Genomic DNA, 15,534 nt, shown 5'->3' with positions numbered 1-15,534 from the left:
TTAACCTTCAAGGAGCCGTCCTAGTGCTCCAGAAGGGATACTCTAAATTTCCTTTCCTACAGAACAATAAACACAAGACTCATTATTCGTCCATTGGCCTGTGCCTCCAGTCTGCCAGTTGGTGCATACTGCTAGGAAAAAGGCACTAATATGTGGTACAGGAAACACCCCACCTTCTGATAATGAGAGCAGGAAAATTGATAATGCAGGAAAATGTGTAATGTTTGGGGGCTGCTTCGCAGTTGAGTCTTGCCATCTTCATCGGCCTGTTAGGCAGATATGATAAGCACCAATGGGAGAAGATGGAGAAATTGATGCAGCATCGCCCTGCCGTCTACAAAAAGAGAGCTAAGAGATCATAGATGAGAGTAAAACCATCTCCAGCACAAGCATTAGGTGTTCTTTGGCCTCACTGGACATGGCCTCTAGACAGATAAATACAAGTATCCAATTGCCTTCCCATGCATAACGGAGGATTTCAGGATTCACTCTAGAGGTTCAGCTTCACCTCATATGTCTGCTTTTGGATGAACATCGACCTCCGGTAGAAGAGATGCTGGAGAAAAGTAAAAAATACACAGACTGCTAAAGCCCTGAGTGTCCTGCAGCAGCAACAACAAAAATCAAGCTTACTCAACTCGCAAACCCACCCCATATAAAAGCTGGGTGAAGTATTGTCTGACCTGCATATCCACATTAGCAGTCGTTTCAAGAAGATCAGCAGCCTTCTAGACAAGGGAAGTAGAAAGAGAGTTTTGCGGCAGTGTCTGTGGAGTCATGCCTTCTAGCCATGATTCAGTTATGAAGAGCATGTCAGATTGTGTGTCAGTGAGAAGTTCGTAGATGTGGTGTTTGTGTGTAAAGAGTTATTGAGCATTTATTAGTAGGCAGTCTATAGATTGTGTTTTGGTGGTGGTACTTCGTTTTCTTGAGCGTGAGTAACAGGTGTATTATTAGTGTTGGTATTAACTGTATCAGGATAGCCATAGTGCTGTTTGTTTATATCGTAATCGTCCTCCAGCAGGCTTTGAAGGCATTTTGTTGGGTCTCAGTGTGTAGGTTGTGGAGATAGTGGGTGAAGATCCTTCTGTGCTCTTAAACAATGCATTGAATGAATAGTCAAGCTGCTTTTCTTCTATAGAACATCTTCCCTCGGTCTACGAAGAGCTGCAGTGTGTTTTCTGTTTTATTTCTCCAGCTTTCCTGAACAGATGTCTGAAGGTTCTACTGCTTTATCACATTATTCCGCTAGGTGGCGCTGGTGATCTTTGGTTCTTGCTCAGTTGTTTCTCTGCCTGCTTTTAAGTTGTAATGCTGAAGGCAGATCTGTAAGAGCTCAGGAGCACAAGCCCTGGACCGCCTCAAATCGAAACGTCAGTGAAAATTCAAACACCTGAGCGACAGGAAGCTCCAGAAATGGAACTGTTCGAAGTAGAACTGCCTTTGACTGAGAAGCATCCCATAATACCCCTCTCTGCGGATTTAGTTGGATTCTAATGATTGACAAACATTTTAGCCATAAACCAGCATTCCAGATGGCAGTGTTTGGCAAGTTATTGTTGACAACCACAAAGCTGTGTTTTGTGTTTTACTTTCTAGTGCTGTGGAACCAGACGTGAGGTTGTGTTTGTCCCTGCTCTGCTGAGACCACGTTGAGTGGGGTGCACGAGGTGAGGTGGACTTATGTAATGGCAGCTGCATTGTACCTTGAGCAGCAGGTACTGCTGGTCCCAGCTGAGTTACCCCTCAGGCCACAGTAAGAGGGAGCAGGCAGTACAGAAAACTGCTTCTTCTGCCTGTGACCCAGGCATCAGTGCCAGTAAGGGTGTACATTGTACACTCGCTGGTATACTTGTGTCTTAAACCAAGAAAAACAGAAATAGTAATTTCCAAATATCTATATGTGGAAGACCGGGGGTCCCTACCTTGTCGGAAGAACGTTGCAGTCGGGGGGGCCACACCCCCACACCAGGAGGAACAGCGTCCCTTGGTCACCGGACATCCTCTCTTCGCCCACAGGATCCGCTAACCCCCAAGGACCCGGAAACCGGACATCAGGAAACCGGAAGCGGAACTCCTGCTGACGAACCCGACCCATCCGGAACCGGAAGCACGTCCACTGCGGTCCGCCGGGAACACAGAAAAGACAGCAGGAACGGGGAAACCTCGTTCAGCCCAGCGGACTCGTGGCAGGAGACAGCGAACGGCGCGGAACCCCCGACGGAGAGCAGAAGGAAGGACGAGAGCGGAGAGGAGGCGGAGATCGGAGAAGAGGACGAGGAAGAAGACCTGTGGACGGAGGATTGGTGGCGACCTCCGGAGGTGGCTGGAGAGCGGCCGTAACTCGGATGAGAGTTACGGCGGGGCACGTGAGTACACTCTATCCTTCTCCGTGTCCCTTAGAGTAAATATTGTTCTTGCTTGTACCATACTGTATATAGAGCCTCACGAGCACCCTGCACTCGCCTTAGCCTTTAAGAATCTTATCACGAGCACTGTAATTACCTCCCTCGCACTTATCCCGGACACCTCCCCTCGCACTACCCTCCTGCTTGCGGATTGGTCTTGTCCCTACCTACCTACCCTTCCCACCTTCCCCACTTTCTTGACCTGGCCCCTCACTTCCCGGTGACGGTGGAAGTACTCAGCAGTCCTTACTGGACGGGACTAACCCCTGTACTCTCTTACTTATCTCCGAGGAGACCCAGCAACCGGCCGTGCCCTGATGACATCAGCCCCGCTGAGGACCACAACCCGGAGATCCCCACAACATCCACACCCTCCCGGCTGGGTGCTTCTCGGCAGTGCTTCTTCCCCGGAAACTCTTTGGATCCAGACTTTGTGTACATTATCAAACGAATAAATCCTTGAACATAGCTCATTACATTCGGCCTCCCAGCCTGTTATTCCGGTCCGCCCAGCCCACAGTCTCACACTATACTACTATAATAAAGGAAGAACTTTCAGCCTTTGAGGCGGGTAAACTCGGGAACCACGGCGCCAATCCACACACCCGATACACCGTTGGAATCGTCAAGGTGTGTAGATGGTTATAGGCTATATAAATAAAAAAAAAAAAACGTTATTTAAAAAATGTAAAGTAAAAAAAAAAGTAGTCCCTCCGAAGTAGCGCCGGCCGCGACGTGCGTGCTCACGTCAGGAGCGCGGGGATGAGCGGCGTCCAGGAGCGCGACGAGAAGCGGCGGACATGGCGTGGGGGAGGAGCGGTGACGTGAGGAGCAGCGGACAGGCCAGCGGCGGTGCGAGCAGCGGACAGGCGGGAGGAGCGGCGGCTCAGGTAAGGGGACCCATGTCGGGGCAGGCGGGGATCGGGGCAGGCGGGGGACAGGCCGGGCGGGGGCCCGGGCTGCTGCACAATGTCGGGGCGGGCGGGGGTCAGGGAAGCCTGTTGCACCCGGACAAGGTCGGGACGGGCTGCTAGAAGTTTATAAAATGTAAAGTACTCTTTAATGAAACAAGGTTAGCGCACTTTCTTGTCACGAACCGCTTTGCACACACGAAACGTTACAGATGTGGGTCTAGAGCTGCTCTCTTTATCTGTTGGGTGAGCCACTGCGTGTGCTGATGCAGATAGTCAATTATGACAATCCTTTGCTCTTTTTATCATTCCCATGGAACCAGCTGTCAACAACAATGAATAGAACTGTATTTTGTAGGACTGGGCCTAGTATTTTGTTCTGTCTAGACTAACTCATTATGATATTTACAGAAATTAACCAGATGTGAAAATTTTATTTATTTATTCATTTAAATATGTTTACCTTTTTATATGGTGTGAACAAGACCTAGATGGTTAACAGAGTTCTTCACGTTACAAAAGCAGTACAAGTTTTGTTCCATTACTTTACAAAATACATAGGACATGTTGCATGATTACATTTACAATCAAGTAGGTAAGGCAGGTTTTTAGGTGATTCTCCAACCATAAACAAGATGTGCTTCTGTGCCTCTTAACCCTCTTCTTTTTGCCATGTGGGAAAAACCTGTCCTATATACTTACTCTCCCTCTCTAAACACTGGCGTTATGGGTGTGATTTTACCATTCTACATATTAACTAAAGAGCCTTATTTAGAGTTGTGAGAATGCGGGATATCCTGCGAACAGTGGTGGATGTCCTGTCCGCTGTATTAAGAGTGGGTTTATGTCAGTGGCACTCTTAAGTACAGTGGATGGAATATCCGCCTATGTTTGATGAATGTCCGCGTACACCCAGCCCTAAATCGGGGCCAAAGTGATCATTCAGGATGGACGATGCAAATGGGAAGGTTTGCCAATATGTATTCAGCCGCAACACCTATCTATCCAGATCATTGTTTATGAGCTGCAACAATCCACCACCTGGCAGATTTTATTTTTTCTTGAGTGGAACATACATCAGAAAATATTGCAAAGCCTGATTCTTTGAATCACAACCGTAGAAGTGTAACCGTATTTTCCACCTTGTTAATAAAAATTGGTGTGCATCTGTATCTGTGGTGAAAGTTTTAAATTTCTAAGTGAAAACATTTAACTCTGTTATCAGTACCCCACAATGGATTCATTTTCGTACTTTGAATTCTGGTGGATCTTATTAACTATTAACCTGGGTTTTAAAGTAAATTCTTCTGTTGTATTTCTCTTAGGATAATGATAATGGACAATGTAAACAATTCTCAACTCTGGAACATCTTCACTCAAGTCACTATGCACTCCCAGGATGTGCGTCATCATCGGTTTTGTCTCAGATTAATGCTCAAACACCCTGAGAACCATGCATTGTGTCTCCTTAATGGGCATAATGCTTTTGTGTCTGGCAGTTTCAAGCATGCTCTTGGTAAGATCTCTTAAACAGCTAATTTGGTGACTAATAAGGGCAAATGGTGACCTCCGTCACACATAGACAATTCACTCTAGGATGCTCATGTTCTAACAGCCATTCCCCAGTAGATCCCACATTTATATGATTTTCTCACATTTAATGCAGTTTTGAGTTTTAAAATAGGGTATAGAAAATGAACATGCCTTTTCATTATTGTTGAAATATCACTGATAGGTGGATTGGCTATAAAGACCATACACTAGGTATGTGTGCCTACGCTGTTAGTAATGCTAGAGAATTCAGTGGCAATTTATTTTTTGTATTCTGTCATGCATGTTTTTATTTTCATTTTGTACCCTCCCTCTTGTATACTTATTCTTCTATCCACTTCCTAATTATTATTATCCCATGCTACATCTCTAACACTTGTTCAGTCTTCAATTTATATTTAAAGAAGGCTGGTGTCTGGTGTACAAAATCTTGTGCGGTCTGTCCCCACAAGGTTTATTGTTTGTGTCTGATGTGGGCCCTTCTGTGTTGTTTGTTAAATCCAGGCTCACCCATGGATTAATGACTGGATGTTTGGTTTAGGCTCAGTCTGGGCATGCATGATTTAATTGTGGGTTCTGGGCGATAATGGCTTATGCCCTCCAGGTGTTATTTCTGCAGCCACACAAGTAGTTGTTTTAGTTTGGAGTGACTCCTTGCAATTGATGAGTTGGAGGGGAAGCTTACTAGTAAGACCCCACTGGGGGCGATTGTAGCAAATCCACCTTTTTTGCATGTTCGTCCCAGATATTTTCACCTTGTACCCTGTTTTTACTGGCCTTATGACTGTGTGCGCTTTACCAATTCTAAACAGTAGCAATGTCCTGTGCTTACCCTTGATTCAAGCGATCAGGGATCGATAATTTTTCACTAACATAGGCCTATTTACACTTCCGAACTAATCCCTTCACGCTGAGTGTCAGGGTGATGCAAGTTTATACCCAATTTACCAATTCCAAGAATAAAACCTTCCTACAACACATATAACTTGTGATGAATGTGTAAAGATTAGAAGTTGATGACAATAATTATGTGTAACACAACAAGTTGGGGAGGGTCCAAGGGGGAAGTTATATTTAGCGACCACTAAAACCAGTCTACACCCCCAGTACTCATATGACAAGAACACAAAGACTAATAGTGGTCGATAATTAAGCTACGAAGACTGAGCAAAAAGACAGGAGCAAAAGGCTGTGTGTTGGAAAAACTATATGTGTGAAGAAATGGAAATGAATCCCATCAGCCCACCCAATGGCGGAGCCTCATCATCTGGGATTTGAGTAGGTCGAAGTCTAGATAAGGAGACACACTTGGTGATAATGTGTGTATTACTCCAATTCTCCAAGACCTCCAGTGGTGGATCCGACCCCAAATGTTATGTGTGGGTAAGATGGTGTGGAAAAAAAAATTGCAGTGAAAAGAGGATAAAGACAAAAATCAAAAATCAAGAAGTGCTGTTTAAAATTGGCTACCATAATACGAAGGAAAACTTTATTGGGGATGAATTATGGTGTCAAGATTAAAAAGAAGTGTATGACAGTCTGAAATAATGGCTGCCCAAACTAGATGGTAAAATGGTCAACATGTTTCTGCCATGCTGGGGCGTCTCCCCTACCAGGCTTTCATCAGGACCTTGGATATACACTACTGCAATTACGTACAAACAATCTCAATTTAATTTAAATTAATGTTACCAAAAGATACTGGATACTGTACCGTCCGCGAACTACTTTCTGCGTCGGTATTTCCAGAATTTTGTAAGGGATTCTTTCCTGCAAAGATTAAAAAAACACAAAAATATATATCCAACACACATTCAACATGCTTACTGTCAGCACTTTTTTGTTAAAGTTTATCAATTTACTTCTAAGTCAACCTTCACAGTGATAGTGCTTGGAGAAAGATAGTATACATTTTGTTTTACTCACCCAAATATTCTTGGGAGTAAACCTCACCTCTCCTGGCCACTGCTCAGGAAATAGAGGCCCCGCTCTGTAGTAATGGAAAATCATTGTTAACAAATATGTGGGTTATCCTGTTAAAGTACAACCCAACTTGTAAGTATTTACTACATGTGCTCTCCTCAAAGAGTCACTAAAAAAACTTTGGCATTGAGACACTTGAAGGATAGAAATGGCTCGAAATCTCATAGACTGTCAATAGAACGTCAGACTAGATGTTGGTGTGAAAAGCAGACTAAATGTTTGTTTAGAAAAATCTAAATTCTGGTCTAAAGAGTACTGCTTTAGTGATTTTCCTGATATCAAACTGTATAGTATAGACCAGTAGTGATTAACAGTTGAAAAAATCACTACTTAGAAAAGTATCAGTACTTAGAAAAAATCACTACTTAGAAAAAATCACTACTTAGAAAAATCCCAGCACACCTATAAGTAAGCTTGCCCATCCCATCTCTAAATTTTATTGTTCAGAGTGATAGAATGGGGTAGCCACCCATCTTTTGGTGTTGGAGGTCATGCTGAGTAAAGCAAAATTACATCCAGTATAGCGCAAGGGTGTAGCAGCGAAAGCGCGCTCCTTTCTCTTACCTGTCCGTCGGTACCTCTGGCTTTGTCCTAAGCCAAGGGGGGAGGTACCGATGTGACAGTGCTCCGGTGTTCATAAGCCCAATTGCAACCAATGGTGTGAGCGCCGTCTGTCACACGGCCTGCGGACCTTGTTGGAAACAGTATAAGAATTTGCCGTTCCGTAAAGGACTCGCTGATTGGTGCAGCTTGTCTAAAAGGGCTGCTCATTGGCCCTCTCATGGCCAATGAAAACCTTATCATAAGAAAAGATTCAGAAAATAGGAGACGTAATGTCTCTAAGTTGTTTATACAATAACGGACATGCTGATCAAATTTTTAGGGGACCGCTATATTTAGGTGCCTTGATATTCATTTAAAACAGGAAAGGATACCTGCACACTTGGTCGCGTTCTTACACCGCTCGGTACTGATAGATAAGCGGCCACTAGAGCAAACGGAGCAGGTCACGTGAGGTCTGTCATAATGACGTCATGTCAGGGAAGTAAACAAAAACTGCCTCTGTGTTTCTATTGTAATTAAAGATATTTCCTGAAACTAGATTATGCATGCCGATCGTTTGCGGAAGGCACCGCATCGAACGACGTAACAGGAAGAATACCGACATTGGGATTTAACCCATAGAAATGCTCTCAATCCAAAATGGTTGGTACTTTTACTATTGGTGACTCAAAAAGAGATGTGGCAATCAGCAATATTCGTAGTAGAGTACCCTGAAGGCCTTGGTCAACTAGTCATATCGAACGTGAAGCCATAGGGCTAATTAAACCTGTTAGGTCATGGCAACCAACACCATTACTCTTTATGCCTCCTTGAATATATATATAGCACAAAGGAGAATAAAAAGCGACCCGTGTTGAAGACCGCGACAAAATCTGCTTCCAGCAAGCCTCTCGCAGGCCTTTCTTTAAGCAGGGAAGAACAGCTCACCTTATATAGTGGTAGGGATGTTCCAAAACCCAAAGTGATCAAATTTATGGTGGATCTAGATGGAACGGGTAACAACATATGATGGGATCGGGAAGCCTATGCAGCCTCAGTAGCGTGGCATCTCCCCGTACATGGCCTCCCTCTAGGGTCTGTGTCTTAGGAATAATCCAAAATTTATACAACCATAACCGGCCACTGTCTTACAAAAGGCATTGTGGGCGAATGTGGGCCCAAACATAAGACTCAAGACATATCACCCATTGTTAGGCAAGGTAGTGACACTGGGAGGAAATTAGTTAAATAGACACCCAAGGGATGTCATCATTCAAACCCTCTGTGTCACTCTTCAGTCAATATATCCACTTTTGCTCTCTGAGAAACAGGAACCTTGAAACATCTCTTACATGAAGTGGCACAAATGGTTTCTCCAAGACTGTCCAACTCAACTCCTCGGGTTTGTGTTTCATTTGGAGAAAGTGGTTGGTGAGTCTGGTAGCTTGTCTGTTGCACCGAATGGTGCTTTTATGCTCATTAATACGTAGCTTAATTTTTTAGGTTGTCATTCCTACGTATCGTAGGGTACATGGACATGTGATGAGATGTATCAAGTTCTCGCTGTTGCAATTAGTATGACTCTTCAGTGTCCATGGTCTCGACGTGCCAATGTCTATAGTAAGGGTCTTCTTAGTTTGAGCACAAGCCGTGCATTGTCCACAGGGGAAGTGGCCCTGTACTGGAGGTAAGTTCCATAAGGTGTTGGAAGATGTTAACTCATTTCCTTTGCATCTCGGCCTCGTGTGAACCAGGCTGTCTCTTAGGTTTGTGCCTCTCTTAAAGGAGAATAATGGTGTCTGAATGGTTGAACCTGCGGTGTTGAGGATCTTCCAGTTCTTCCTCACTGTTTTCTGCAGTTTGTTGGACAATGTGCAGAACGTCCTAACAAACGTCAGCCTATCAAGTTGAGGTTTGACAACAGGAAGGCTTAACAGAGCTTCACGGTTGTTGTTCAAAGCGCGTTTTTGTGCTCTTTTGATCAAATGTCTCGGGTAATTGCGATCTTGTAATTTCAAAGCCAGGTCCTTAGAAAAAGAGTCGAAGTCTGTTTTGATGGAACAGTTCCTGCGGACTCTCAAAAATTGTCCAACAGGCAAGTTCTCACGCAAAGATTTAGGGTGATGGCTGGTGTAGGACAATAATGAATTACGAGCCATTGGTTTGCGGTACAGCTTACTCCCAAGGCATCCGTTCACTGGGAAGATGGTGATATCCAAGAACGCCAGTTCTTGTTGACTGTGTTCAACAGTGAAATTCAAAAATGGATTTTGGTCATTGAGCCATTCCTGAAATGTTATGATGGTGTCTGATGTCCCATGCCAGACGACAAAAATGTCGTCGATGTAACGTTTCCACACCAACACCTGATCGAAAAAAGGGTTGGTGTGGTGAAGGACACATTTCTCTTCAAAAAGATGGACATAAAGATTGGCTAGGGACGGGGCAAAAACACTGCCCATTGAAGTTCCCGATGTTTGCAAATAAAGGCAGTCTTCGAAGGCAAAGAAATTTTCCGTCATGGCTAAACGGGCACAATCCATAATAAAGTTAATTGGTGTGATGGTTTCTAACACCGATTCTTCCAACAAGCTTCTGATAGCTAGCAAAGTCTCCTGTTGGGGTATACAGGTGTATAGAGATTCAACGTCGAGACTGACCAGGAGGTCAGTCTCAGCGTTGAACACAATTACAGGGAGAAGCCGTAAAACATCTGTAGTATCCTGTAGGAACGTTGGCATTTTCCTTACAAGTGGCCTCAGGAAAAAGTCGACAAACGAGGACAAAGGCTCCAGTAAGGAACCAATACCCGAAATAATCGGGCGTCCTGGGGGTGGTCTCTGTGCTTTATGTATTTTGGGTAAATTGTAGAAGTACGGGGTGACTGGGTAAGCAGTTACCAAATACCGAGCTTCGGATTCAGTGATCCATCCTTCTGCAGATGCTTCCTCCACCATGTGTTTAATCTCATTTTGTAACCTAGCGGTAGGATCTTCAGTGAGGAGACGATAGTGTCTTGGATCTCCGAGTTGCCTCAGACACCCTTCTCGGTAGGTGGACAGGTCCATGATCACAGTGGCTCCCCCTTTGTCCGCTGGTTTTATGACAATGGTGGGGTCTTTGGCTAGTGAATCAATAGCTGATCTTTCTTCCCGTGTCAGATTTGAGAAGGACTGTTTCTCACAGCTGGTGAGTTTGGAAATGCCATGTACCACCGCCTTTTCGAAAGCCCCTACTTGAGCTTCGACCTGATGTAAAAGCGGTGTGAATGTTGAAGGTTTCTTCAAGCCAGTATTTAATAGTCGGTCTTCTGTTTCTTCTGTTTTATCCTTGAAGAAAAAGTGCAGCCGCACCTTTCTAAAGAATTTTTCAACTTCACAACGTAGCTGAAATTGATCTGTGGTATTTGTGGGCACAAAACCAAGTCCTTTGTTGAGGACCTGTTCTTCCAAACCAGTGATAGGTCGAGAGCTCAAATTCACTATGAGACTCTCTCTGTGCTCGATCCCGCTTGTTGTGGTGGCTGTTGCTTGCCCTTTCCGCTTCTGGTGTTTGGATAGCTTAGCTCGTCCTCCCACTGTACTTGTGGTTGTCCTCTCCTCCTGCCTCTGCTCCGTCCACGGCCTTGTGCTAAAAAAGACTGGTCATTGTACCACTGTGGTGGGGTGTGGAAATTGGGTTTCCACCTCTGATGCCCAATTTCCAACCCCCACCACAGTGGTACAATGACCAGTCTTTTTTTAGCACAAGACCGTGGACGGAGCAGAGGCAGGAGGAGAGGACAACCACAAGTACAGTGGGAGGACGAGCTAAGCTATCCAAACACCAGAAGCGGAAAGGGCAAGCAACAGCCACCACAACAAGCGGGATCGAGCACAGAGAGAGTCTCATAGTGAATTTGAGCTCTCGACCTATCACTGGTTTGGAAGAACAGGTCCTCAACAAAGGACTTAGTTTTGTGCCCACAAATACCACAGATCCATTTCAGCTACGTTGTGAAGTTGAAAAATTCTTTAGAAAGGTGCGGCTGCACTTTTTCTTCAAAGATAAAACCGAAGAAACAGAAGACAGACTATTAAATACTGGCTTGAAGAAACCTTCAACATTCACACCTCTTTTACATCAGGTCCCACCTCAAGTAGGGGCTTTCGAAAAGGCGGTGGTACATGGCATTTCCAAACTCACCAGCTGTGAGAAACAGTCCTTCTCAAATCTGACACGGGAAGAAAGATCAGCTATTGATTCACTAGCCAAAGACCCCACCATTGTCATAAAACCAGCGGACAAAGGGGGAGCCACTGTGATCATGGACCTGTCCACCTACCGAGAAGAGTGTCTGAGGCAACTCGGAGATCCAAGACACTATCGTCTCCTCACTGAAGATCCTACCGCTAGGTTACAAAATGAGATTAAACACATGGTGGAGGAAGCATCTGCAGAAGGATGGATCACTGAATCCGAAGCTCGGTATTTGGTAACTGCTTACCCAGTCACCCCGTACTTCTACAATTTACCCAAAATACATAACGCACAGAGACCACCCCCAGGACGCCCGATTATTTCGGGTATTGGTTCCTTACTGGAGCCTTTGTCCTCGTTTGTCGACTTTTTCCTGAGGCCACTTGTAAGGAAAATGCCAACGTTCCTACAGGATACTACAGATGTTTTACGGCTTCTCCCTGAAATTGTGTTCAACGCTGAGACTGATCTCCTGGTCAGTCTCGACGTTGAATCTCTATACACCTGTATACCCCAACAGGAGACTTTGCTAGCTATCAGAAGCTTGTTGGAAGAATCGGTGTTAGAAACCATCACACCAATTAACTTTATTATGGAGTGTGCCCGTTTAGCCATGACGGAAAATTTCTTTGCCTTCGAAGACTGCCTTTATTTGCAAACATCGGGAACTTCAATGGGCAGTGTTTTTGCCCCGTCCCTAGCCAATCTTTATGTCCATCTTTTTGAAGAGAAATGTGTCCTTCACCACACCAACCCTTTTTTCGATCAGGTGTTGGTGTGGAAACGTTACATCAACGACATTTTTGTCGTCTGGCATGGGACATCAGACACCATCATAAAATTTCAGGAATGGCTCAATGACCAAAATCCATTTTTGAATTTCACTGTTGAACACAGTCAACAAGAACTGGCGTTCTTGGATATTACCATCTTCCCAGTGAACGGATGCCTTGGGAGTAAGCTGTACCGCAAACCAATGGCTCGTAATTCATTATTGTCCTACACCAGCCATCGCCCTAAATCTTTGCGTGAGAACTTGCCTGTTGGACAATTTTTGAGAGTCCGCAGGAACTGTTCCATCAAAACAGACTTCGACTCTTTTTCTAAGGACCTGGCTTTGAAATTACAAGATCGCAATTACCCGAGACATTTGATCAAAAGAGCACAAAAACGCGCTTTGAACAACAACCGTGAAGCTCTGTTAAGCCCTCCTGTTGTCAAACCTCAACTTGATAGGCTGACGTTTGTTACGACGTTCTGCACATTGTCCAACAAACTGCAGAAAACAGTTAGGAAGAACTGGAAGATCCTCAACACCGCAGGTTCAACCATTCAGACACCATTATTCTCCTTTAAGAGAGGCACAAACCTGAGAGACAGCCTGGTTCACACGAGGCCGAGATGCAAAGGAAATGAGTTAACATCTACCAACACCTTATGGAACTTACCTCCAGTACAGGGCCACTTCCGCTGTGGACAATGCACGGCTTGTGCTCAAACTAAGAAGACCCTTACTATAGACATTGGCACGTCGAGACCATGGACACTGAAGAGTCATACTAATTGCAACAGCGAGAACTTGATATATCTCATCACATGTCCATGTACCCTACGATACGTAGGAATGACAACTCGAAAAATTAAGCTACGTATTAATGAGCATAAAAGCACCATTCGATGCAACAGACAAGCTACCAGACTCACCAACCACTTTCTCCAAATGAAACACAAACCCGAGGAGTTGAGTTGGACAGTCTTGGAGAAACCATTTGTGCCACTTCATGTAAGAGATGTTTCAAGGTTCCTGTTTCTCAGAGAGCAAAAGTGGATATATCGACTGAAGAGTGACACAGATGGTTTGAATGATGACATCCCTTGGGTGTCTATTTAACTAATTTCCTCCCAGTGTCACTACCTTGCCTAACAATCGGTGATATGTCTTGAGTCTTATGTTTGGGCCCACATTCGCTCACAATGCCTTTTGTAAGACAGTGGCCGGTTATGGTTGTATACATTTTGGATTATTCCTAAGACACAGACCCTAGAGGGAGGCCATGTACTGAGGCTGCATAGGCTTCCCGATCCCATCATATGTTGTTACCCGTTCCATCTAGATCCACCATAAATTTGATCACTTTGGGTTTTGGAACATCCCTACCACTATATAAGGTGAGCTGTTCTTCCCTGCTTAAAGAAAGGCCTGCGAGAGGCTTGCTGGAAGCAGATTTTGTCGCGGTCTTCAACACGGGTCGCTTTTTATTCTCCTTTGTGCTATATATATATTCAAGGAGGCATAAAGAGTAATGGTGTTGGTTGCCATGACCTAACAGGGTTAATTAGCCCTATGGCTTCACGTTCGATATGACTAGTTGACCAAGGCCTTTAGGGTACTCTACTACGAATATTGCTGATTGCCACATCTCTTTTTGAGTCACCAATAGTAAAAGTACCAACCATTTTGGATTGAGAGCATTTCTATGGGTTAAATCCCAATGTCGGTATTCTTCCTGTTACGTCGTTCGATGCGGTGCCTTCCGCAAACGATCGGCATGCATAATCTAGTTTCAGGAAATATCTTTAATTACAATAGAAACACAGAGGCAGTTTTTGTTTACTTCCCTGACATGACGTCATTATGACAGACCTCACATGACCTGCTCCGTTTGCTCTAGTGGCCGCTTATCTATCAGTACCGAGCGGTGTAAGAACGCGACAAAGTGTTCAGGTATCCTTTCCTGTTTTAAATGAATATCAAGGCACCTAAATATAGCGGTCCCCTAAAAATTTGATCAGCATGTCCGTTATTGTATAAACAACTCAGAGACATTACGTCTCCTATTTTCTGAATCTTTTCTTATGATAAGGTTTTCATTGGCCATGAGAGGGCCAATGAGCAGCCCTTTTAGACAAGCTGCACCAATCAGCGAGTCCTTTACGGAACGGCAAATTCTTATACTGTTTCCAACAAGGTCCGCAGGCCGTGTGACAGACGGCGCTCTCACCATTGGTTGCAATTGGGTTTATTAACACCGGAGCACTGTCACGTCGGTACCTCCCCCCTTGGCTTAGGACAAAGCCAGAGGTACCGACGGACAGGTAAGAGAAAGGAGCGCACTTTCGCTGCTACACCCTTGCGCTATACTGGATGTAATTGTGCTTTACTCAGCATGACCTCCAACACCAAAAGATGGGTGGCTACCCCATTCTATCACTCTGAACAATAACATTTAGAGATGGGATGGGCAAGCTTACTTATAGGTGTGCTGGGATTTTTTCTAAGTAGTGATTTTTTCTAAGTAGTGATACTTTTCTAAGTAGTGATTTTTTCAACTGTTAGTCACTACTGGTCTATACTATACAGTTTGATATCAGGAAAATCACTAAAGCAGTACTCTTTAGAGCAGAATTTAGATTTTTCTAAACAAACATTTAGTCTGGTTTTCAAACCAACATCTAGTCTGACGTTCTATTGACATGAGATTTCGAGCCATTTCTATCCTTCAAGTGTCTCAATGCCAAAGTTTTTTTAGTGACTCTTTGAGGAGAGCACATTTAGTAAATACTTACAAGTTGGGTTGTACTTTAACAGGATAACCCACATATTTGTAAACAATGATTTTCCATTACTACAGAGCGGGGCCTCTATTTCCTGAGCAGTGGCCAGGAGAGGTGAGGTTTACTCCCAAGAATATTTGGGTGAGTAAAACAAAATGTATACTATCTTTCTCTAAGCACTATCACTGTGAAGGTTGACTTAGTAGTAAATTGATAAACTTTAACAAAAAAGTGCTGACAGTAAGCATGTTGAATGTGTGTTGGATATATATTTTTGTGTTTTTTGAATCTTTGCAGGAAAGAATCCCTTACAAAATTCTGGAAATACCGACGCAGAAAGTAGT

The 15,534-nt window shown here is 44.2% G+C and overlaps 1 protein-coding gene across 1 annotated transcript in view; it reads left to right on the top strand.

The window, feature by feature from the left end:
* The window catches only part of GTF3C3 (general transcription factor IIIC subunit 3), a 348,121-nt gene that overhangs the window by 224,166 nt on the left and 108,421 nt on the right, over positions 1-15,534 (top strand). The window contains exon 15 of the mRNA XM_078680426.1: positions 4,645-4,835. Within this exon, the coding sequence (XP_078536552.1) occupies positions 4,645-4,835 (191 nt within the window). The remainder of the gene's footprint in view (positions 1-4,644; positions 4,836-15,534) is intronic.

This window comes from Lissotriton helveticus, chromosome 3_1, assembly GCF_964261635.1.
Source record: "Lissotriton helveticus chromosome 3_1, aLisHel1.1, whole genome shotgun sequence".
Lineage (NCBI taxonomy): Eukaryota > Metazoa > Chordata > Amphibia > Caudata > Salamandridae > Lissotriton > Lissotriton helveticus.
Note: the sequence above shows the minus strand (reverse complement) of the source record. Positions and strands in the feature narration are given on the sequence as shown.